The following is a 25910-nucleotide window of genomic DNA, read 5'->3' as shown; positions in this document are numbered from 1 at the left end:
AGTGCTTTCCAACACCCCCTCCAAGTACTCCAAAAAAGGTGGCTACTCTGAACTGCTGCCTGGTGCATAAGCATTAACAACAGTCAGGACCTGCCCCCCCCACGTGAAGGCGGAGGGAGGCTAGTCTTTCGTCCACCAGGGTAAACCCCAACATACAAGTGCCAAATCGGCGGACAATGAGCATGCCCACACCTGCTCGGCACCTCTCACCAGGAGCAACTCCAGAATGGAAGGGGGTCCAGCCCCTCTCAAGGTCAGTGGTTCCAGAACCCAAGCCGTGCGTTGAGGTGAGTCCAACTGTATCTAGCCAGAAACGCTCAACCTCGAGCACAGACTCAGGCTCCTTCCCCGCCAGAGAGGTGACATTCCACATCCCTAGAGCTAGCTTCTGCAGCCTAGGATCAGACCGCCAGGGTCCCCGCCTCTGGCAGCCACCCAGTTTACACTGCACCCGACCCCTATAGCCCCTCTTGCACGTGGTGAGCCCACGGGAGGGGGGGGCCATGTCACCCTGTTGGGTTGAGCCTGACCCAGCCCCACGGGCAAAGGCCCTGCCACCAAGCTCTCGCCTCCTTGCCCCACCTCCAGGCCTGGCTCCAGAGGAGGGCCCCAGTGACCCACGTCCGGGCAAGGGAAACCTGGGTTCATGATTTGTCGTCATCATAGGGGTGTTTTGAACCTTGGATCATCTGGTCCCTCCCCTAGACACCTATTTGCCATAGGTGACCCTATCAGGGACATAAAGCCCCTGACAACATAGCCACTAGGATCGTCAGGACGCACAAATTCCACCACCACGGAAAGGTAGCGGCTCAGGGAGGAGTATAGAATCAATATAAAATATAATATTATTAAGAATTTCATAAGCATATTTTACCAAAGTAAGAGCTGTAGTATGATCAGGATGAGATGGTTTATCAGTACTGTGAGTTTGGTAGCACTACAACATGTCATATTGTAGTTATTGAATATTTATTACTTATTTAAATGATTAAAGAAATTTTAAAAATACACATAAGCATATTTTACTAAAGTAAGAGCTGTAGTATGATCAATATGAGATGGTTTATTAGTACTGTGAGTTTGGTAGCACTACAACATGTCATATTGTAGTTATTGCCCATTTATTACTCATTTAAATGATGAAAAAAATCTTAAAACACCTGTGTTATTTCCAGTCAAGAAAAAAAGTTGCTGGTTGAATAAAAGTAACTTTAAATCAGAATTTTCCAAAGGTATGAATAATTTTGGGCTTGGCTGTATATTCCTGTAAGATTGTAAAAGTTGGCACTACAGTTGGTGGCACTACAACATGTCATATTTTAGTTATTGAATATTTATTACTTATGATGAAAAAAATCTTAAAAATACATGTAAGCATATTTTACCAAAGTAAGAGCTCTAGTATGATCAGGATGAGATGGTTTATCAGTACTGTGAGTTTGGTGACACTACAACATGTCATATTGTAGTTTTTAAATATTTTCCTTTCAAATTTGTATCGGTGTTACAATTTGCAGACGGTCCCTGCCCAGTCGACCACCGGCAGGTTCTGCATAGAGCCTAAAGCAAGTCTCCCAGCTCCGAGGACGGCTCGTTTTGATGAAAATACAATTGTAGCTCGTAGTCTACGTTGCTGTGATTGCGGTGTTGTGTCGGATTTGGAGATGCAATATTCCGTTGATGAGTTATTAATCCGGAAAAGCCGAATCTGTGAATATCTTTCTAACTTTACCGAAGTATAGTGGGCGCTGTCAGGAAACAAGGGGCCTAGTGGCGGTGTGCTGAAAAAAAGCACCCCTACATGTGCAGGTCTCCGGGTCTGCACACAAATGCTTCAGGGAGGCGGCGCTGTCACACAACAACTTCTGTCACACATGACAAGAACAAGTCAGAGGGCAGAAGTCACAAGTATTCGGGTCGAATAAGGTAGGAAACTTGTTCATTTCAAAGATTTACTGTTTACTTACTTGGTAAATCGTTTGTTTTGGTTTTACACAATAGTACCGAAGGAGTGCCTACTCTCCGCAGCCGAGTGCTATCACCAAATAACCACTACAAAACTACTGTTTACATTAGCTAACATTTCTAGCTAGCTACCTATATGAATGCGTTTCCCCTAGTTACGAAACTAGCTGATTTTAACTTCCTGTCTTAAAATTGATCAGCTGACCTCTACCTGTTGTAACAGGTAGCTGATTAATGATCATTAATCAACGAGAACTTTAACCACATTAGACGTGAACATTTTGAGTGCTAACGTTAGCTTAGAAGTAGCTAAGCCATAGCATTTCCGTACAGTCCTGCTGCTTTCCGTAGTTTCAGTTTCTTAGTGAATGAAAGTTTGTCGAGTTCAGTGATTAGCCATATGTTAAAAAACTAACCAATATGTGGAAGCGTTAGTTAAATAGTGTGCAGTAAAGTTTAATTGATCGTAACACTTCATAAGCAACAGTTGGCTGAGGGCGTGATGTTTGCTACTCGTTTGTTCAGCTTTACTATATCTGTAGGCTCACATTATTATTATTATTATTATTATTATTATTATTATTATTATTATTATTATTATTATTACAGGAATGTAAATGTCTGAGGATAAGGAAGCCCAGGAAGATGAGCTACTTGCTTTAGCAAGTATCTATGATGAAGAGGAGTTCCAGCGGGCGGGGTCGGCACAGGGAGGAGAGATACAGCTCTGTTTGGAGCTCCCTCCTGATTTCAAGGTGGTTGTAAAAGGTATAACTGTCTGTGAAGCTGTACACAGGATAAAATGAATGTGAGCTTCGTGCATATCTCAGCTTTCTAAACATAAAAAGACATTTTTTATCATGCATTTTGACTCAAATAGATGGCATCTAAAGTAAAGCTACTTTGATTTAGTTTAAAATGGAATGTGACTCAGGCTTTTTTCTGTTTGTTGCAGGAGAGAAGACAACTGAATATAATGTCTGCTTTCTACCTCCCTTGGTGCTCAATTTTGAGCTCCCTGAAAACTATCCATCCACATCTGCACCTGTTTTCACTCTCAGCTCTAAATGGATGACTAAAGTTCAAGTAAGAGACCTACTAACTCATCTGTGGTCTCATTTATAAATGTGGCGTACACACAAAACGGAGCCTGAAAGTGGCGTACACTACTCTCCATGCAAAAGTTGTGGTCTATAAAAACAAACATGACGGGAAAATGTGCGCACCTGTGAGCCACAACTATTCTATAAACATCTTTCAATTTAAAACATATACAAAACAACTCAAATCTCAAACCCTGGAGTAGAGAAAAAGGCTGGTCTATGTGGCAACTAACAGGTGAAACTATCATTATGGTTGTAGCCTAGGCCTGGGCTTACCCCCGCCTAGTATGAGGACCGTGACCCACAGTCAACTCCCTGACAGGAAGGCTTTACACAGGAGCAATAATCTGTGAGGATGTAATGCAGCGTTTGAGATGACAACAGTTCAAAGGTTCATTTTTAAAGATTATTTAATGTATTAGATAAATCACACATAACTGTCACTGTGTTCCACATCACAGCTCTACTCTCTTTAAGTTGATCAGCTATGACATTAATGGTGCCACTTCCAGATGCACCGTACACACTGGACACACTTGTGCCAGGGGACAGGCGGAGCTCCGCAATCACATCTCCCTCGTCGGGTTGGGACCTCTTCGTCCTCACCACCTCCTGCCCCCCAACTGTAGAAGAACTGAAGGATACAGCACATCAGCCTGTTGTTTTATAAAGCATCAGGCTAAGGGAAACAATATAAAATGTAAATGAAATAGTTTACACTACCATGACATAAAATATGTAACAGAGCTTTATTGGGTCAATCTGTAGTCAGTGTCTCCCTCCTTCAGTATGTGAGCTTGGGTGTGCTCTGTAATGGTGGGATGCAAGGTTTTATTTGTTTTTGTTTTGCCTCCACTTTGAGGTCTGACCACTTCTTTTTTTATTACCTTCGGCAAAGCGGAGGTCATGTATTCTGGGGTGTTGATATGTGTCTCTGTGTCTGTTATATACTTCAAAACGTTATGGATAGATTATGATTAAATTTTCAGAAAATGTCAGAGATGGAATAAAGGAAAAAGTGATTTTGAGGGTGATCCGGATCTTTAAAGGATTCTTTACTATGGGGAGATGGGGATAATGTTACCATTTTAACTTCTAGCTCAAAAATAATACCCACAACTATTGGTAAATAAATAAATAAAATAAAAAAATTACAAAGTCTTGGCAGAGGTCTATGCTCCATTAGTGTTTCTAGTTTATTTTCTCCTTGTCGTTCAACATATGAGTTGGTTGCTTGTGTATTATTTTGAGTTTTGCCAATGCTTTATGTTTGTCTAATATTTATTATGTACAGCACTTTGGTCAACCATTTTTTTAAAAGTACTTTATAAATACATTTTGAGTTATGTCAGTCACACCGACAAACTGCACCCCACCAACAAGTTGCCACTAACACAGTTTTCTTTTATTTGGAACTTCACTGCTTTGGCAAGCAATCAAAATGTCTTATCTTGCATCCACTTCACCAATAAGCACTTCACTTTCTGATATATTCAAGTCCTGCTTTGCATTTACCATATAAAGCTGGGTTTGGGCGTGTTTAGGGTGGGATATGAGGCCGATTCAGGTGTGCACATTTCAGAGTAGTCTTGATTTATTAAGGGGAAATGGCTTGCATGGTTTTTAAGTCTGGATTTATTTTGATTGTACGTACACGTTTAGTATAGATCCTGCTTAATGTTTTATTATTGAGACCCCTGCTCTTTATCCTGCACGTGTTGGCAAGGTTTGGTAGAAAATTCAAATTGAAACCCAGTTATAGAAAAGCATGTGTTTACCTTGGAAAAGAGCTACAGGTTTTGTTTGTATCACATAAATGAAAATCTCATGTTAGTCCCTGCTATTCATCATTTTGCTTTCTCATTACTGATTCCTCCTCCTTTTTAATCCTTCAGATGAGTTCTCTGTGTCGACGCCTGGATGAGTTGTGGGAGGAAAACCAAGGCTCTGTGGTTCTCTTCACATGGATCCAGTTCCTCAAAGAGGAGGCTCTGGACTTTCTGGGCATCCAGTCTCCTCTTGAAGTCATCAGGAGCAGCAGTAAGGCAAACAGTGAAAGAAGGAAACCTGACTCCACAGGTACAATATAAAGATCTGAAGTCAAATGAGAAGTACTTTTAATCCCCAAAGGCTAATTACAATTATGTTTTTTATCATTATTTGAATAAGTTTAGTTTTGAGGCTTTGTTTTGTCTCCTTCTCAGCTTATCTAAAATGTAGATAATTCTTAATTTCTTTTTCAATTAGAGTTTAGCTGTTAGAAGCACCGGCACAAATGCCTTTGCAATGTCCTGGTAGGTTTGTTCAAACTACAAATAAGTTGCTTCTCATACCAGCTACTTCAAGGCATTTCATCATTCTGCCTATTTTTATTTTTCTAATTAATTGTTTGCCTCTGTTGCTTAATTTAAATCAAGTCCATATAAAAGAATTCCTGCTTAAGACATTTTTTTTCTTCCATGACAGAATTATTCTCTTATTAGAGTATGTCTGCGGTTAGTAAACCATGTACATGAATAAAAACAAGTTTTTGCTTTCTTTGGTCCAGCTGTGGCGCAGTGTGACAGTCAATCGGAAAAACCAGAGGAGAAGAAAACAGAGGTAAAAAAAGAAAAGTTTGAACAGCACTTTTCATCAGCGTCACAACTAGATCCACGTGCCGTTGTTTTGATGGACCCACGTACAGACCCCCTGCCTCAGCTCCTGGACTTTGATGAGGCCCAGCGGCAGAGGGCATTTGACAGCAAGGTGTTCTGCTGTGGAATCTGCTTCGTAGAGAAGCTGGGCTCCGGCTGTCTCTGCTTTAAGGAGTGCCAACATGTTTACTGCAAGGCCTGCATGACTGAATACTTCCAGATCCAAATACGGGATGGGAATGTTCAGTGCCTTAACTGTCCTGAGCCCAAATGTACCTCAATAGCTACACCATCACAGGTAAGATGGTCAAATAGATGTTTGTTATACTACAATCTAGACATGTTTAAGGATGACCAATCATGTCCGTGTCATGGGCTTTTACCTTCTTCACCTTCTCTTATCCTGATTTTATCTTTCAGGTAAAACAGCTTGTAGATGAGGAGCTGTTTGCACGATATGACCGTTTGCTGCTTCAGTCCACTTTGGACCTCATGGCTGATGTGGTCTACTGTCCCCGTCAGTACTGTGGCACCGCTGTAATGGTGGAGCCAGACACGACCATGGGGATTTGCTCTGCTTGCCAGTATGCTTTTTGCACACTTTGCAAACTGGGTTACCACGGTGTCTCCCACTGTAAAATACCTGCAGGTAGAATCACAAAAAATAGTCATTATATTCAATTTATGGTTAAAATTATATATATATTAAAGAAAAAGTTAGGTAAAAACTGTTTCTGTCTGGTGCCACAGATGAATTGCGTAACCTAAGAGATGAGTACCTTTCTTCCACATCTGAGGGGAAGAAGTTCATGGAGCAGCGCTTTGGGAAAAGGGTGATCCAGAAAGCAGTGGAGGAATCCTTCAGCAGGGACTGGCTCCATGAGAACTGCAAATGCTGCCCCCGCTGTGGAACCAATATACAGGTAGGGCCCCCAATACAATGTAGTCAAACTTAGGCTTTTTCTTCAACACCAGGGCTCAGTGTTGTCTGTTTTTAATGTGAAACGTTTAACTAAGGTGATCAGATGGACACTAATTAGTTTCAACTCTACTTTGATGTGTTCTGGCTCAGAAAAGCTCCAGAGGTCATTCTAACTTAGCTGTACCAATCTTTTGCTCTGCTCCGGGTTTCTGTCCTCTACCACTAATGCAGTGTCTGTGTGTCTCTCTAGAAAGTTGATGGCTGTAACAAGATGACTTGTACCTCATGTAAACAGTACTTCTGCTGGCTGTGTATGGGCATCCTCAGCAGAGTCAATCCATACAGTCACTTTAACAACCCACATTCACCCTGTTATAACCAGTGAGTACCTGGTGTCTTGCTTTATCTACCACTTAAGCCACCTTCTTTTATTTGTACCCCCAAATCTTAATGTGTTTTCTCTTGCCTGCTGCAGACTCTTCCACGGTGTAGATATGGATGATGACGAGGACTTCTGGAGTGACGAGGAGGACTGACACCAGCGCAGTGCCTCACTGCTTTGTGCGCCATTTGAATGCACTTTATCTTTCATGTTACCATCACCTCACCTTTGGTTCTTGCTAAGCCTGAAAGGGCTCCGCGATACCACTTAAACCACTTCTCTGATATACCATTGGTAATGTTTTTAATATGGTAAAGTGAAAGAAAAGATTTCCGTTTGGGATTCTGGGATGGCAACAAACAATTTTAGACCTTATAGAGCTACAAACTGCTCATGGAGTAGTTTAACCTTATGTATTTAGGAATACAGTGCTATAACGGTATCAAGAAATTAAAGCTTAAAATCTAAGACAAGCTAACTTTTTCATCTAATTTGATCTACAGATTTTTTTCTCTCAAACTAAATTTGCACATAACTATGTGATCTGATGTTTTGCAAAATTGAAAGAATCAAGAAGAGATGGTGAAACCAATGACTAAACTCCGTTAAAAGACTTTCTGTTCTCATGAAGTAACATGTTTAGGGAAGACAAGAATGTAAATTTCTTGTATTGTCATCCTGCTCATCAAGTTTAACAATTTAAAAAGATGGACTTTGTTACACGTCAAAAGTATGACACAGCAAACTTTTCTTCAAAGCTAATTAGCTTATTATTATTATTATTATTTTATTATAATGTTTAATGGGAAAGGGACGATCATCTGTTGAAGGCAGGTTCTGGTTCAAGAGAGGCAAACTCAAACTTGGCTGACTTAAAATCCAAAATCTGGACGTTTAGTTCTTCACTGCTTCAGCAGTACAAATGACTGTGGGTTACTACTGGAATGGACGGTTAACAGACAATCAATTTTAGTTTTGAAATGCAGGTTGTTTTTTTTTGTCAGTTCAAGCCTACATCACTTCAAGTGATTATTTAATGCATTCACCAAAATAAATGTTCAAATAATATCTATTTCATTCATTCATTTTTTTCTCATTCTTGTTTTTCTAAATAACTTGGTATCTTTTTAAATAAGGGTTGTGAATGAAAGATAAACCATTAACCACTTGGTAAAGTAACAAACTGGAGGTAAGAGCTGACTAGCCATCCGATTAAATTGTGCTGCATGTCAGGACAGGGCTGCTGGCTATTTGTATTCCCTGGGCACCAAAGAAGTCCAAAGGCTTCCTAGCAAAACAGACACCAACAAGCTCCACTGGGTTTAAATGACAATTCTGACAGTGTGCGGTGGTTCATGGTCTTGTTGAAATTTAATTCTTTGCCCATCCCCGAGAACTTTAGAGTGTTTTCACTCAGGATGGCTTTACATTTTTCACATCAATTTTTACCTTTTCATCTTTCCTGTCACAAACGTCCCCACAGAATGATGGTATCATTACCATGGTGATATCCAGTCCCTGTTTTCCTTCACATGTCATTGGGAATTATGGCTAAAAATGTGAATCTTCATTTCATCAGGTCAGAAGATTAAGGTTCTTACAGTGTGATAGTCAAGCAAGCTGTCATGTAACATTTAGTGGCTTCTGTCTGGCCACTCTAAATTTGCAAGGGTGGATGTTGTGGGATATCAAGTTAACGTGGCACACTAAAGAAAAGAAAACAAGTCGTTTTCAATTAATATGATCTACTCTGTAAAACGTCTTTCCTGAACACCCCCATCAGAAATATTAGAACAGAGAATTCTCCTTTTCGTTATTCATCGTGTCTTTGCAGATGTTAACTCTGGGTACCTGAAAACTTCTTGCTATCTGAAATATGACCCGTATTTACCCTGTAATTCAGAGGTTATGCTGTGACAAAGACAAAAACAATGAAATACTAAAGAAACAAAGAGCCCACGTTTTAGCCTGAGATTGAAAAGAGACAACATTGTGTAATCCTTTTGGCCAGAGTTGCTGACAGTGGATAACCCTTTAAAATGGCCCCTCTCTCCTGTCCAGTCCCATCGTTGCCTCGTGCTCTCTCTGTTCACGTCCCCTGTCTTTCTCCATACACACTGCCTAACTGACTGACTGGCTGGACTGTTACTATGCCCATTAAAGACATTTGCTGTCAGAAACACAGGAAACCTCCACGAGCAGCACCTGCCCAACACTGAGAACATTCACTTGAACCTCAAATCATTCATCACTTTCTACCCGTTTCATAAAAGCAGGACAAGACAGAAGACCAGGTCAGTGGATTTTTTAATGCAGCTGATTGGATGCAGCCTTTAGAGTTTAAAAGGTGATGCTGAATTTGTGGGAATTGAGTGTTGTGGATGTGAGATTGTGTGACAGCTATGTTTTTTTTAAGCAGCATTAGTGGTCTGTCTGGGGAGACATAGCAACGAGGGCTGACCCACAGTCAAGTCACGGTAAACCAGTGATTCACTGAATTATCTTATTTTACGTTATATTTATATATTTTACTAATAGGCAGGCATATTGCTACTTTTTTCATTCTGTGGTTTTCTGTTTGGAAAATCTTTTGATTTTATCTAGAAAAGAGCAGAAAATATGAGGAATATAAAAAAGGATTTATGTACTTAATAACTTGACAAACAGTCCAACATAGGCTACAGAAGAAATCATAATAAAACCAATTAAATAAAGTCTCACCTTGTTATCCAGACCCTTTCCATGACACAAAGCATAATTAGACTTATCAGTGGCAGCTCATAAAACCAGATTTCACTGTTGATCTCTCAAATATGCACTTCATCTTTGTGGCACACCATCAGTTGTGATTGAAATAACAGCATCAGCAAATCTACTGTTTCTACAAAATGCAAAATTGCTGTTACATAAACAATTCTATCATTGATATAGTCCTGTTTTTCTTAGTCACATTTATTCTGAAAGTGTGATAGTTCAACAGTCTTTTTTTTATATCCTATAAGTGGTATGAGAGAAATGATTAGTGATGTTGTAGAATTCAATGTGAGTGGACCTCTGCTCACTAAAAACACTTAATCTGAGACTTTTAAACTTTTAAGTTTCATTGTGAATTAGTCTGTTCAGACATGAAAAAAATCCTGATCAACATCCGGCTTCGTTTGCATAAAAAGAAAGATGAAAAATGTGCGTTCTTACACTCAACAGTGCGTCCCTGTGGTTCAGGAGATTTGTTATATCAGTCACAACTGTTTTGTTCATTGTTGTGGTGAAAGTTAACAAAAACTTGGACTCTGATTATTATTTATTCTGGGGATTACATCAGTAAGACAAATACTAGAATAAACCATGTAGCCTGTAGATCCAGTGAGTCCTTCACTGTGGTGCATGATGTGCATTTATGCTGTAATTAAAATGTGGCCACGTGCTTCCCAAACCACCACCTATTGTGGTTTGAGCAAATGAATTTTAATGCATCCTGACTGTGTTTACACCTGCACTCAGAGCTGTCCTGTTCTGACTAAATCAGGCAGGATGAATATTAAAGTAAAAACTGGTGAAAATGAGCTTATATATTGTGCTCACTTTTTTTTTTTTTTTAGAAATAAAATTAAATAAAAACTTCTTAAGAATGCATATACTTTATTATACTTTTAAAACACCCGGCGTTCAGAGGCTGTTTGATTTTTCATTCTCCTTCCCAGACTGAAACAAAACCATCCACAGAAACCGTGGGACCAAGAACACAAGGAGCAGTCATACCATGATTGAAAGTGACAGAGAGCTGTCGGCCATGGTGCAGGAGCTATGGGACAATGATGTAAACAGACTCACACCTGGAAAAGACTACAGGATCTCTCTGCAGGTACACCCCCTGCACATAGAACTGACATGTTGCTACTCTAGTTATATATCTTGTTCAGCTATATCTAGTTATATATCTGAACTTGGCAAAAAGGCTTTCAAATTATCTGCCCCTGCAGCCTGGAACAGCTTACAAACTGACTTGAAATGACAGAAGCTGATCTCAGAGCTTTTACAAATGTGTTAAAGTGCTGGGAGGCTTACTCAATGTGTGTGTGTAACTGCTTGTCTAGCTATTTTATATGTATGTTTTATGTTGTTTGTTTTTTGATTGCTTGTTTTAATAATTACTGTCTGTAATGGACTTTGGACCGATGCTGTCTTGGCCAGGGCTCCCTTGAAAAATAGATTTTGTAATCTCAATGGGACTTCCCTGTTAAAATAAAGGTTAAATAAAAAAAAAAAACATGTACATGTTCCCTTCTACATGATAACCTTTGAAAAACAGCCTAGCTGCAGACTGATAATACACATCAACTAACTTTATTTAAAGCCTTTATCTCTGAGTCAAACAGAAATCAGTGAGCATGCATCCTGATACAGAATTTCTCTTCCTGCTGCAGGGCAAAGCTGGAGACAGCATGGGCACCAGTGACAACAACGATGCAGCAGGATATCCTTTGTTTACATTTGTCGATGAGAATATTTTCAAAAAGGAAACATTTTTAGGTAAGTGCAAGGGAAGAGCGTAGAAGATATTTTAGAAAAATTGTACTTTAATGTGCAGTGGCTTTCATTTGTAAACAAAGGATGATATTTTCCCTTGTCTGGATGCAGCTTTAGTGGAATATTACCTGTTATACAACTGTGACATCAATAATGTTCCAGTTGATGTGATCTCTTCACCCATACCACACCAGTTTGCTGCTATCCTCCATGTCACCTCCCCTCTCAGTAAAGCTGCCCCAATCTAATCTCCTTATGACGAACACTGCTATCGTTGTGTAATCACATCGTACAGAGTTCAGTGTGATGGATGCATAAAGAGGCTCCTCTCTCCAACTACTGCCGGAGCACGCTTTACCTACAGCAGCTTTTTGCCTTGTGAAATGTTTGTAGATTCTTGTTTTGTTGCATGTAAAAAAAAAGGATCCCTTATGCAGAGCTATATCAGGAGCTTAGTTATGTAAAAAGCTGTATTCAGTCATACATGTGCTGTCTGCTGAAAAAAGCCAATATTTCCCTTTCTTTTTTGTCTGTTTTTATATATTTCTGTATCAAAAATAGCACTTTACTGAAGAGGATGATTGTGTTTACAGCTTTTCTTAATTTTTTTATACTGTAATTGTCATAATCTCCATGTCTGTGGGATTGGAGAGCCTTAAAAAATTACATAATGCCGTGTCCCAAACTGAACTAAATGCCAGTCTGAAGAGTGTCTGCATTTGTTTCTGCAGCCTTCATCTCCCTGCTGGATAATTATGAGAGTGACACTGGTGAGCCAGAAATTGTAACTCCTGAGGAAGTGGCAGAGAACCACAAATTCCTGGACTCCATCGTTCAGACTACCACTATGAAGGTACCTGGGCTGAATTTGACAAATCAATCAAACACTTAACATCTTCATGTCCAAAAGGACTTATTAAATAATACTCCTACTCTACCAAACTGGATCTGCTCCGACTTCTGAATGGTCTTAGATGTTGCAAACCTGCAGGTGTGATATCTCATTTATTACAGAATAAGAGTTCAGATCCAACAGCGGCTTTGGACCCAGATTTCTAATGTAAATAATGACAGCTCATACAGGGCAGTACTCTAAATGAAAGAAACCTTTGTAGCTACTTTGTATCTATGCAAACAATTATGTGTGAATTACTTTAGACTGTATAAGTGATATAATAAGGATTTTAAGAACTTTTTATTCTGTCTCCAGGCTGTAAACACAGTGGCAGGGTTTCCACGTCTTACTGATAAAACCAGAATAAAAATCAGCCCATAATTGACCAAAACTAAAAATCTGGGTTCCCATTGAAGTGGGTTGCCTGTAAGTGGTGCCTTGAGCAAACTACAGATGTCAGCACCTTCTGATTGAACACATACATTTACCACATTTATCATAATTTACTGTATTAGCAAGCACATATTTGATAATTGGCAGTAGAGAGGGTAAGGATATTGTAAAGACTTTAGACATGGAGCAAAATATCAAGCAAAAAAGGTATTTTTTAAACAAGAGTGTATGGATTGAAATGAGGGAATCTCTAAAGTCAGTCATATTTCCTGACTGTCGTGAGTGAAAGGGTTAAAATCCTTTTGGTGCATTATGTTGAAATGGTCATAGGAGGAATGCTTACTTTAACCTGCTGATGGCACTTGAGCAATCAGTCTGAATCAGAGTAAAAAACTAGCTCATTCGTGCTAAATCTAAATGCCTTTTTCTTTCAGATAGCCCATAAATACCTGGTGGAGAAGCACCTTTCTCCTGAGAATGAGACAGAATTCAAGGAGCAGCTGTACAGGATCTGGTTTGAACTGTATACAAGGAGAGGATCCAGCAGGTGGGTGGAATCTGGGACAGCATCTAAATATAACCTCACCTGAGGAATGTCGCATTGTGATGGTAACTTTCTTACACTGGGAAACTGGCTTTCTGAAGTATTGAAGCAGTTGAGAAATACCAGTGTAATACCTCTACAGAAAATGGCACATCGTTATGTTACAGAAAGTGTTCTAAAACTGTTAACATATCGAGCTTTGAGCATTCAACCATGAGCTGGTGAAACGACCCCTTTCAGTTTGAACTAATGTAAAGGAAGAGAGAGAAAAAAGCCTGGAATCAGCATGACAACATGCAAGCAGAAGTATCTGTAATCCAGTGTTCTTTCCTCTGTCTCCAGGCCAGACTCTTCAGGGTTTGAACATGTGTTTGTCGGAGAGACGAGAGGAGGGCGGACTGTCATTGGTTTTCACAACTGGATCCAGCTCTATTTACAAGAGAAGCTGGGTCACATTGATTATAAAGGCTACACCGTTACTGCAAATTCACCCCAGGTACTGTATGCTGTTTCGAAGTGTTTGTGGCTTTAATTCAAGATGGACCAAAATGGGGTAAAAAATATTGTTTTAAGTATTTAGAAATCTATTCAGTTTAATTTTTCCCATAAAAAGTTTGTTTTTGGCTGTTTTCTCTCTTCCTTTAAAACTCTTAGTTAATCTAAATCTGACATCTTAACCAGCTTCCTAGTAGATCCTTTCCTCCTCTCCTCATACCACCCTTCAGCTGTTTACAGAAAATACAGATTTGTTTCTCTATTCCTCAACATCCTCATTTTTTGTTAAAAAAAAATCATGCCTTGCCATTTCTTTTTTCCCCTTCACTGCAGCCTGATGAGAACAAACACATCCTGGCACTACAATTCAGCTGGAAGAACGGTATAAAGCCCAAGGGTAGCATCTTCATCGGCGTCAGTCCAGAGTTCGAGTTTGCCCTCTACACACTCTGTTTCCTCACTTCACCCAACGAGCGTGTCAAAGTACAGTTCAGTTTATACGATGTGGAGATTGTTTGCCACCACTACAACCAAAAGCACATAGGCACCACCTTCCCTGTGCTCCTTAAGTACCTGAAACCTCGCTAACTTGCCTAGAAATAAATTAAACACTTGAGCTTGCATACAAAGTGTCACGGGTATTGTTGTTGTCTTTTTATTTTATATAAAGATACAATAAAACCTTTCAAGACCCAGCTACATTTGTATTTTTTGTGCTGTCCCTTTCTGAGTGTGCAAATGAAAGTCAATGTCCCAAAATGCAAGATGATGTCACCACAAACAAATCAAGACAGACACTGATCTCTCTCAGTTCCTGTTCATATTTCATGCATCTAAGACATATTCAAACATAACCCCTCACAGGTATTAGTTTTATAGCCTAAATTGTTAGTCATATTCATTCAGATTTTTTGTCCTATCCATCATACAATCAAGAGATTTATCAAAAATATGTTAATGTAAACACAACATTGTGTTAAATTGTTTGACATAGTTGTTAGCATTTGATATAACGGTCTTAGTATGTATTTTTGCTGTAATTCAAGTTGTCTTAAAGGTATTTTGACCTAAATAGATTATTCAGTTTCCCCCAAATTTATATAGATCCCATTAAATTAGCTAGAATTAAACTTTACATAAACATAGTAAATGTTATTACATTGTCTGGTTAATCACTGATTAATATGCATAACTATACACGATATTATTGTTCAACTTTACTTCAATAGAGGTCAGTAGAGAGTTTGTTGTGGCCAATGACCCAAATCACCTGACGAGTTGGTCATGGTAGCGAGAAGAAACGGAAGTGGATAAATTTGGATTTCTAAATTAAAGTGTTTAAAAGTTAATTTCGAAACAAAAATGCACATATTTACCTAACCAAATAAGTTAAAAAATAAATAATTAAAAACAAACAAAAAATACATATTTTCATATGAATTTATCTCAAGCTAAATCTCCCATTATTTTGAATGCAGACTGCGATTTTTAATTAAACTAACCGGAAGTGGTTAACATTTAGTCAATCACTTTTGTAGCTTGACAATATTTTAAGCTCTAAGCAGGGAAGACAAGCAGTTTCCACCAGGTTTCCACTGAGGCATGCGCTAAGTTCACAGTTACAACCGTTATATAATTTTGTGACTTTGTTTGGTGTTTATTTTATTTTATTTTTTGGTGGCGTATTGGTTTCCGGTCCTTGACTGCTAGCTGTTCAAAGTGGGATGGCCGAGCCAAGCCCAAGATATCAGCAGGTATGAAAAAAAAAAATTGATTAAACAGTAATTTTTGGTTTAGTTTTAATATTGCCTCGTTTATTCAAGTCTCCTCGGTGCGTGTAGTCTTTGAACATTCTTTTTATTGTTTTCTGTAAAGGAAATAGGGATGTCGCTGCCGTCAAAGGATCACAGTTAGTCGACCTCGTTATAACAAGTCTTACTTTCATCGACTGACTCCTATCAAAGGGAAGCTAACTGGCTCACACGAAGACAAATTTTTATTATTAATTTGTTTAAGCTTTTGTGAATAATTTACTTGAGAATGAGCTTGGGCATTTATCTCTGATGGTTTGTGGATGGTTAAATGTCGAGCTGAGCCACGAAAACTCGCCAGCTAACCATATTCCAGTTGGTTAGCGTTGTTGGCTAAATAACGTCAAACAGCGACATTTTACCAGAACTTGTTTGTGCAGGAGTTTGGGTACCACGTGAGCTTCAGAAGGGTGTGTGTGTGTGTTGACTGGTCCTCTAGTTTAGCAGTATGATAACTTTCCAAATCCTCCAGCTGATCGGCTTAGTTATGTATTATCAGGGCAGACAGCCTGTGTTTGCTAAACTGGATGAATGCAGGAATGATGTCTGGCTACATCAGAACGTATTTCGTAATTAACCAGTAATATCCCCTTAGTGCAGACAGTAATTATAAAATACTTAAAACTGTAATGTTTCTTGAGATTATGGGTACTTGAGATACTCCAGGTTAATCAGAATCACAATTTTACCTAGCCATTATCACCTGAAAAATCTGTCTTAAAGCCAGGGTAGCCAAAATAGGTTGTGATTCATTGCATGGGAGTCATGTTTTCTAGAAATAACTATATATTGTAGCAATTCTTTAATTACAGAAACGTTGTTGAAGGAAAAACTGACAACTGATATGTCCAATTTGTAATAGGAAACTCATTTTTGATGCACGTTTAACCATTTCTGTACACTTACCATTCACACACACATTTCTGTTGTTGCATACTTGATTTATTTTTTTCACACTTTTATTATTTTCAATTTGCTGGTTATAAAATAAAATATTTTTGCCTATGTAGGTTCTTATCCTGTGCTCATGTCATAGTCATGTGTATTTTTAATAAAGCATGCTGCAAAAATGATTTTATCAGTAGACAAGAGGTGCAAGTCTTCCCAAGTGTCCTTAAAAAAATTTATTTTAAACCAGAAGCAACCAGTACATGCACATTTACTTTGTAGCACACACTAAATTTCTGTATTTCTCTGCCACAGTTGCCCAATGAGGAGGATCCAGAGGAGAATCCACATGTAGCAGCTGATGCTCCCCCTCCATACAGCAGCATTGCAGTGGACAGTTCTGGTAAAACCATAATTTATCCTGATATTTCTTTGGTCACTTATGATAGTTATATATCCATTGAATGAGAAATGATAACTCATCCTACTGGACATCAATATTAATGTGTCATTTGAGTTATAAATAAATGTTTTCATTGAGCCGCTCCTTGTCATATTTGGACCAAATACATTGAATTTACTCACTTCTTTTGTTTACTCACTGTCAGTGGTAACTGTGACTCTTAAGAGGTTATTGTGAATATTTGAAAACTTATTTTAAGTAGGGGCTTTAAAAATGCCTTCTAGTTCCTTGCCTTACGTTTGCCCGTATGAATAAAAATTTTTATATTAGTTAGACTTCTCTCTTTTGATGAATCTGTGTGCTGTTTCTTTTTAAGCCTACTTTGACTTCAAGGAAGATGGGGTTTTCCCGAAGCCTCCATCATATAATGTAGCAACGACGCTTCCTTCCTATGACGAAGCAGAAAGAACTAAGGCTGAGACCTCTGCTCCTTTGGTTACCGGAAGAGTGAGTGTCTGACTATTTTCTTTTTCCACCTTGTGGTTGCATTCTCTATGAATATTTTCTCTCTTGCATGCGCAGACTGTGGTTTCTTCTGAAACATTGCTGATGTTATCTGCAAGGCAGGAAGAGTTTAGCACTTGATGTGAAATTTCTCGTGTTTTATGCATCTCTTCTTCATATAGCTCATTGTGTCACTGGTTTAAACAATAAAGGTTTATAATATTAAAGAAGTCTGTTTTTCGCACAAAAATGATTATGTGTAAAATGATGATTTTTTTCCACATAATGAATAATGTTATCTCTTAGGAGTAAATTAGAAATAAATGCAGTTACAAAAAATGAGTTATTAGCCACTCAGCCAAAAATAAATTATTAAAAAAACAGCAAATAAATAAAATTAAGTCACAAAAACATAAAATAATCACTGATCTCTGCTCTCCGACCTCAGAGGGGTCTGCTGACTGATAGATATTAGCCCTCATGTGAACCATAAGTTCATCAACCAAACTGCTGAACCAGAAACAAAAACTGTCAGACATGTCCAACAATGCACCACCAAATCTAAAGTTTGACAATCATTTTTACTTTTATAAGAAAGAAGTCATCCTGAAGAAAAGTCAGTAGAACACAGATTACGCACACACACAGGGAGCTCAAAGCAAATTATTACCGTAGTGCTTTGTTTTTAATCTACACAGCTACTTAGCTAGGCTCAGAAGGAAGAAAAGTAGGAAAAGTAGCAAAATCTGGGAAAAAAACAGGGTCCAAGTTTTGAAACTGTTTTTAACTAAAGAAAAGTGGAAATTGTATCTTGTTTTAGCATGGTAAAACTGCATTAGATTAACACAGCACCTCAATATAGATGATTTAAAGCAGGCGGTCTACACATCCATCTAGACTGGAAACAACACAAGCTAATGTTTCAAGTTAGCATTTTAGTGTCAAATAGTTGGGATAAATGGTAATAGATAACATGTTAACTGTGACAAGGACTGGGTAGTATAGCAATGTTTTAGTTTATATAAGTATTACTATAACAGCTTATAAACATGAAACTCTGCCAGTTAGTTAAAGCTTCATTTAAAAAAGATAGATGAAAGGTGAAACATCTTCACATCTTCTATTTACCTAGGATTACCATGACCTGGATAATTAAGGATCCACAACTGACAACGGAGAGCTACACACCCCTATTACCTAGTATTCACAAGAGCCACAGTTTTCCTGATTTTCTTACTCATATTATGTTTAAGTTAAAAAAAGTAAAGATTTTTAAATGATTAAAAGTTGATGGATAAGCAAGAATGTCAAGCCAACAGAAAATGAATAACTCGTATCAGTGCTCTGGTGGGTGTTGCGATGGATTGCTCCTTACTTATCATTTAATCTTTTTGAACAGAAAGTCACAGTGAGTTAAGAATATTTTTTAAGGCAGATTTGCGAACAAGAACCATTCAGAAGAATACAGTCATCTGAAAAAAAACCCCCCAAAAAAAACACAATAAATGATAAAAGTAGTGACATGAATCATAATGCAATCAGACAAAAATCTTTAAAGGTCCCATTTTATGCAAAATTCACTTTATAAAGTTTTTCTAACAGTCATACCTCACAAAGGGAAATAACCACTACCCCCGGTAGTGGATACTGCCATTGACCCGTCCCCCCGTTTGCTGAGCCTGCCCTCTAAAATCACAGAGCGGGCGTCTGCGAAAGCCAGATCCTCTCCTAGAGAAGGGCGTGGAGGGGGGGATGGACAGGCACCAATCATAAACATTAACAGGTTCAGACACAGAAACAGCCTGTTCTCAGTAGAGCTCACTAGAACCAATTTTAGAATGGTTGAAATTAAGGACCAAGTCTGAATTTAGGGTAATACACTTTAAAAACAATGTTGATGGACCTCTGACACCCATATGAAATTGTTGAAAAAATGTATGATATGGGACCTTTAAAATTTCAAAGGCCTACATGTTAGCCAGCCACACCTTACTATAAGGGTGTAGCAAAACGGGACTGCCCAGTCCACTGGTGTCTTTCTACATTATTCAATGTTTATGCACAGAATAAATAAAATGCTCAAAAACAAACAGCAGTAATCAGTTTTCACATTAGACACAAAGCAGCAAAGCTGATTACGGATGGATATATTTCACCCACAATCTCACTGGTATTGTAAGAATCTCCCCAGGGCTTCATAGTGGGGTATCCCAAGGTGCACAGATTTCCAGCACGGCCTGGGCCTCCCGTTATTTTGCCTGTCTGCTCTGCTGCAGTGTTGATGGAGGAGCGTGATTAACAACAACATATTCAAGAACCTTCGTTACCGCTCTGTAGTTTTACACCTGGAAGAAAACAGTCATTCCTTAATTCTTTATAAGAAGCATCGTGTGGTTTTGATATTTTTTTGATTGCTGGTGTTGTGTTTCTCTGCACACATCGCCTTGCGCTCAGCAGCAGCCTCAGCACAGGGAACGTCTGGAGACTTTTGATGATGTTATTCGCAGTTCACTGGAGGTAACTTGGAGGAGAGTGTGTGATGAGAGGAAGTGTATTTGATCCTAGTTTGGTAAAAACACCAATGTACCTGTAGTGTGTATGTATTCAGTATCCCACCCTTCTTGTTTATTTTGGTAGTGCTTGCTACTCCTTAGAGGAACATTATAGAAACTCTGAATTATGCTGATGTCTTGCATTGAATCTGACAGACGTCAGAATTTTGGGTAAAGTCCTAATGAAAGTCATTAAATAAACTTGCAGTGTTGTTTCCATTTGTCTGTCAGTTGTTTATATCTGCTCTGTGTTTTCAGCAAAGCTTTGATACCTCTGGCAGATATTTGATATATATATATATATATATATATATATATATATATATATATATACAGTATATATATTAGGGGTGGGGCTCGATTAAAAAATGTATCAAATTAATTACAGGCTTTGTAATAAATTAATCTTGATAATCACATTTTAATTGCATAACAATATTTGCCTCAAAAAGCAACCTTTTTTTTTTTTTAACTTAGATGGATTTTAGTAGACACTGAATCAAATAACAGACACAGAAATTAATATTGTAAACTCAAACTCAAGTAATATCTGGAAAAATGCATTTAATTGCATTTCAATTCCAAACATTAGAAAAAGAAAGAAAAATATATCTGGCCTAAAACTGAACAGATCTGAAGTTAAAGTGTCATTTTAGGTACTTTAACTAGCAACTCCAGCTGTTCTCGAATTAAGAGCCTACAACATGTTACAGTACTCTTAACTTTTAAATGTTTTTTTACACACTCCTTATTAATAGGCATTAATATCTGACAGTAAGTAAGGGCGGGATCAGCCAGAAGCAGCTTTGCATATATATATATATATATATATATATATGTATGTATGTATGTGTTTGGAATTATATTTCACATAAGCAAACTAAAGATGTGGAAATCTCTGCTACCACCCATCCAGCTTTGCTGTGATGAAATAGCTTTTGTAATGAATTGTTTTTTTTTCCCTCTCTGTAATTTTTATTCTTTGTCAGGATGAAGACTTTGTGACCAGAGATGATTTTGAAGATGCCGATCAGCTGAGGATAGGAAATGATGGCATCTTCATGCTCACCTTCTTCAGTGAGTGACTCTTTCAGTTCATATCAACCAAATCAAATCAAACTTTGTTTTTATGGCACTTTTCAGACAAAAGTAAGTCAAAGTGCTTTAAACAAAGCAATCAGTTGCAAACATATACATACAAAGAGACAATTTAGAGCAACATGTTGCATAAAAAGCAGTTTCTCCAAGCAGGGAAGATGAATACATGCAAATAAGTAAATAAAAAAATAAAAACAATAGAAATAAAAGACTAGTGAAAAGCAACTGTAAAAAGATAAGTTTTAAGAAGTGATTTAAGAGTTTCAGCTGACCTGCAGTTGTGTGGGTATTCCAAATAGAAGGTGTATAAAATCTAAAAGCATGTTTAATTCTTAATCTAGGAATAGAAAGCAAGCCTGGACCTGATGGTCTAACCTGCCTTGGAGGTTCATAGTATACCAGTTGGTCTGAGATGTACTTTGGCCCTAAACTATTTAGAGCTTTATAAACCAGTAACAGAATTTTAAAATCAACTCTTTCTTGGACACATAGCTAGTGTAGAGACGTCAAAACAGGATCAATATGATCTACCTTTCTGGTGTTGGTAAGAACTCAAGCAGCAGAATTCTGGATCCACTGCAACTGTCTAATCAACCTTTGACTTTTACACTGGTCCAGTCTGCTGAAAATAAATGCATGAACCAGTTTTTCCAAGCCACTCTGACACATGAGTCTTGTTATCTTAGAGATGTTTTTTAGGTGATAGAAGGCAGTTTTTGTGACTCCTAAAATTCCAGTCACAATCCAAAATAACACCCAGATTTCTAGCTTGGTTTTTGCTATTTAACATAGCAGATTTAAGGAGGGTGCTGATTTCTGGACATTCCTCTTTTGGTTCACTGATCATCACCTGTCTTGTCCCTGTTCAATTGTAAAACGTTATGCATTTCCTCAAGACACCTAATGAGGTTTTCTAGAGGACTATAATTCCCAAGTTCTATGGTTATATACATTTGTGTGTTGTCTGCGTAACTATGGTAACTAATCTTCATATTTTTCATAATCTGAGTGAGTGCAAGCTTGTAAATGTTGAACAGAAGAGGCCCCAGAATGGATCCCTGTGGGACTCTAGATGTCATTTTTATGTGCTCAGACGTATGATGGCTAGTAGATACACAGAAGTCTCTATCTGTCAAATATGATGTAATCCAGTGTAGTGCCTTGCCAGAGACCCACCTATGTAACTCAAGTATTTTATTCACTTTTCTCATTTTAGATCAGGGTATTGCAGGAATACATAATGACAAATGACTGTTTTTTCCCTCATTTCTCTCTCTTTAGTGGCATTCCTGTTCAACTGGATTGGTTTCTTCTTGTCTTTCTGCCTGACCACTTCAGCAGCTGGACGTTATGGGGCCATCTCTGGCTTTGGCCTCTCCCTCATTAAATGGATCCTCATAGTCAGAGTAAGAATCACAACATCACACAGCTCACATGCAACACAGAAAATGTGGTTTTATGTACACAGAAACAAACACAAGCCCCAAACACCACCGTGGTATTTTAATGTTGTCTCTAGTGGTTGACTTGCTGGCACTGAACTATTTCCTCAAAGATCTCTTGAGGACTGCGTCGCTTTCTTCATTCGAGTTTTAAAATGTCAATTTCATTTGAGCAAAACCAGCACATGCCATAATTACTCTAACCAGTCATTTCTGTTGCTTTGTTGGGGTTCTAGTTCTCCACATACTTTCCTGGTTACTTTGATGGACAGTACTGGCTGTGGTGGGTGTTTCTGGTAATGGGTAAGTAGCAGACCTCTGTATTTAAAATTACTGACCATAGACCTGATTCGAATGAAGCTGAGCTCTAATGAGTTCTGTGAGACCAGTGTTTAGGTATCAAATCCTAAATCAGGTTATACAGACTTGTACACCCCTGCTCCTGTTTTTTGTGCTGCAGTGGTGGGTTAACCAGATTAGGTGCTATCAAGTTCAGCTTTAAAAATGTGTTGTGAAAGCCCTCCAACATCAAATCTGAAAGACTACACACTTCCAAATCTGAATTCCATGTGGTACTCTTATGAGGAGTGCCTGAGTAATGAATTAAATTAATATTGTGAAAATTCAGTAAGAAATAATAGCTTCAGTTTATATGTGAAGCAAAAATCTAGCTAAAATATAAATCAATGCAAATACTGGAACACATACTATGCCAGAGGCAGGTATATGTTATTTGAGTCGTGTGTTGAGCTGGGAAACATGTAAAACATATTCAAAGCCAGCTGGTGATAGTTCCTCTTTGAGCTGGAGACAGTCGAGGGCTTCCCAAGTCTTGTTCTTGAACTTTTAGGGGAGGGGCTTTTAATTTTACTCGTTTTCTCTGTCATTTTTTAATGCCTCTCTAACACTGAAATTTTCCAGGCTGGGATTAATAAAGTACGTCTGATTCTGAAGAGCTCTAAGGTTCTGCTGTACAAATAGTCTGCCACAGCTTCCCTGCTGCTCTCTCCTGCTCTGCCTCCACTTTTCATTCCCCCATTAGTCTTTTCATAAAACCCATTTAATGAACAGCTGATCGAGGTGGGGGGACCATGTATGTTTGGAATCCCCCCCCCCCTCTTAATAGAAACCTTACTTTAAAAAATGTGTTTACTTACTTAAATACTTGTGTTGTCCTTGACTAATATTTAAATTTGAATGATGATAAAAAATGTAGCAGAAAACCTGAAGTATCGCTCCAGAAGTGTCCCTCATGGCTGAGCTTCACAAAGCAAAAAAGAAGTGAATATAGAAGATTTATCATTCATGTTTCCTTTAGTCTATGACACTAGATAAAGATAACCAGCCGTTTTTACTGCATGTGTTTTGTGTACTCCTCTTAGCAGCTGATAAAGAGCAGCTCACAGCTTGACTGTGGAGTTAAAAGCTCTTCTTCCTCTTAAGATGATCTTAATTCAGAATTTCTGGCTGATCTTTTAAGCAGTTTGGTTTGTTGCATATTTTATATCCTTTATTAGTTTGTCATAATCTTTCCATTTTGATTTATTTATACTATCCATGTTTTCTTATTATTATTATTATTTGTAACAATCTTTAACCAGTATTAGTTCAGAAAATCTACAGGACTTGAACTTCTTGAACTGTTTTTTTAAAATGAATTTTCAATGTTTTTGTGCTGTGTAGAGGAGTTTACGCTTCCTTTTTAAGAACACGGTGGAGTAATTTCTAACCTCAAATGTTCATGTAACTGTTTTGTTCGTAAACACATAATTTCTGTCCTTCCTTTATTGGTACTTTTAGGTCCTGAGCTGGACTTTTGTCTCATAGTTATCCAATTTTCTTGTTCAGGCTTCCTGCTCTTTCTCCGAGGATTCATCAATTATGCCAGAATCCGCAAGATGGCTGACACCTTCTCCACTCTGCCCCACACCCGAGTCCTCTTCATGTACTGAGCTCGCAAACAGAAAGTCTTCATTGTGTTTTATTTTCTTTCTTTTTTTTGTTGTTGTTTTTGGTTTCAGTAAGGCATACTGTCTGGTGTTATCCAATCAGAAAGGGGGAAAAAATTAAAAAATTCCCTCTCTGCCGGAACCAACTTGGATAGTTTGACATCTGTTGACCCTTCTTGGTGTAAAACAGTTAAAGCTGTGAAATCCATCAAATCCTTCAGTTGTTAGTGGTGAACTGTCAAGTGCTTTATACAGTTATGAAGAGTGTAATGTTTAAATGAATGCCTTACTATTTTAACTGTTGGCAGCAGCAGCATGCACTGTTCTCCCTTTCAGCCACCAGGGGGCAGTCTTGTTTGTGTTATTTTCACAAGCCATCTGTGTAAAATCTTTTTGCACAGAAAAAGGTGGTTCTCATACCAAGGGTTATGGGTTGATATAAGCAATGTGAGATAATCTATTTAAATTTAATGTGCTTTAGCTTCTTTTCTCCCTGTGATGTTTGTTCCTTGTGAAACATTATGCGTTTCATGTAAGACTTAAGCTGTAAAGGGAAAATAGTTGCTGTTTTATGGGGATATGGGCTTAAAAATGTTTTGTAAAGAAAAATCAGGAGCCAGTTTTCTCCATGTGTCTTAATGATTTGTCCATTTATTTACTAATCTTTATTTTTCCTTTGTTAGATGTTAAGTCTAGATAGCCTGCAGGAATATTCAAGTTAGTCAGGAGCAGAGCTTTCTGGGTCAGGCTGATAGTCTGTCAATGGAGTGAGATGTGCATCTGAGCACTTCTGGTCAAATAAATAACTTCAGCACCCTATATCATTGACAAGTCTGTTTTTTTCCCCCACTGAAAAAGGAGGCAACTATGTACTGACAGATTTTCTTTTTGGAATCACTGCCATGTAAAAAGAGGAAAAAGTTTCAAAGTATACTTTTTCCTTTAATGAACATGAAAGATTTTTTTTACCCTAATTGTAGAGGAAGTGACATATATTTTATTGCCTGACACTTGATATATATAATAGTTGGAATAAAACTTGAAAATTATACTTATCGATGGCGTGGCACTATTTATAAGTACTTATCAAACTGTTAATATAAATACCCCTTTGCAAACAACATGTTAATTTTGCTAGTTTTTTGCATGCTTTAGTATAAAATTCTATCCCCGCCAGCTCAAAACAGGAAATCTAGAAATAATTTATTTTGCAATTGCTGAATTAATAAGATTAACTAAATTGAGACAATTTATTTCAGTTGTATAATTTTGAGTCTGAATTCTGCTTCATGGACTTTAAAGATTTTGAGAAACCTCCCAAAAAATGTTGATGCAGCATGAGGTGAAGCTGTGCTAAATTTAACACTCAAGACACGTGTGTGCAAGATTGGAGATGAT

At 38.0% G+C, this 25910-nt stretch overlaps 3 protein-coding genes across 3 annotated transcripts; all 3 read left to right on the top strand.

Annotated features, from left to right (window-relative positions):
- Nucleotides 1–1675: 1675 nt before the first annotated feature.
- Nucleotides 1676–7603, top strand: rnf14 (ring finger protein 14). The gene is made up of 9 exons (XM_042008663.1): nucleotides 1676–1929; nucleotides 2578–2736; nucleotides 2924–3054; nucleotides 4967–5150; nucleotides 5620–6005; nucleotides 6128–6356; nucleotides 6458–6630; nucleotides 6880–7010; nucleotides 7105–7603. Exons 2-9 carry the CDS (start codon nucleotides 2586–2588, stop codon nucleotides 7163–7165), a joined length of 1446 nt encoding a protein of 481 aa, XP_041864597.1. The 5' UTR covers nucleotides 1676–1929; nucleotides 2578–2585; the 3' UTR covers nucleotides 7166–7603.
- A 144-nt stretch (nucleotides 7604–7747) lies between these two features.
- Nucleotides 7748–14542, top strand: endou2 (endonuclease, polyU-specific 2). Its single transcript, XM_042008664.1, has 7 exons — nucleotides 7748–9305; nucleotides 10713–10873; nucleotides 11436–11541; nucleotides 12270–12391; nucleotides 13261–13373; nucleotides 13713–13866; nucleotides 14199–14542. The coding sequence occupies exons 2-7, from the start codon at nucleotides 10772–10774 to the stop codon at nucleotides 14451–14453; spliced, it is 852 nt and encodes a 283-aa protein (XP_041864598.1). The 5' UTR covers nucleotides 7748–9305; nucleotides 10713–10771; the 3' UTR covers nucleotides 14454–14542.
- An 859-nt stretch (nucleotides 14543–15401) lies between these two features.
- On the top strand, nucleotides 15402–25331 carry LOC121654544 (NEDD4 family-interacting protein 1-like). Its single transcript, XM_042008742.1, has 7 exons — nucleotides 15402–15619; nucleotides 16880–16967; nucleotides 17344–17474; nucleotides 21013–21100; nucleotides 22403–22527; nucleotides 22800–22866; nucleotides 24412–25331. Exons 1-7 carry the CDS (start codon nucleotides 15590–15592, stop codon nucleotides 24513–24515), a joined length of 633 nt encoding a protein of 210 aa, XP_041864676.1. The 5' UTR covers nucleotides 15402–15589; the 3' UTR covers nucleotides 24516–25331.
- The last annotated feature ends 579 nt before the right edge of the window (nucleotides 25332–25910 follow it).

Source organism: Melanotaenia boesemani, chromosome 15 (assembly GCF_017639745.1).
Source record: "Melanotaenia boesemani isolate fMelBoe1 chromosome 15, fMelBoe1.pri, whole genome shotgun sequence".
NCBI classification, from domain to species: Eukaryota; Metazoa; Chordata; class Actinopteri; order Atheriniformes; family Melanotaeniidae; genus Melanotaenia; species Melanotaenia boesemani.
The sequence above is the reverse complement of the archived record's forward strand: the minus strand, read 5'-3'. Positions and strand labels throughout refer to the sequence as shown.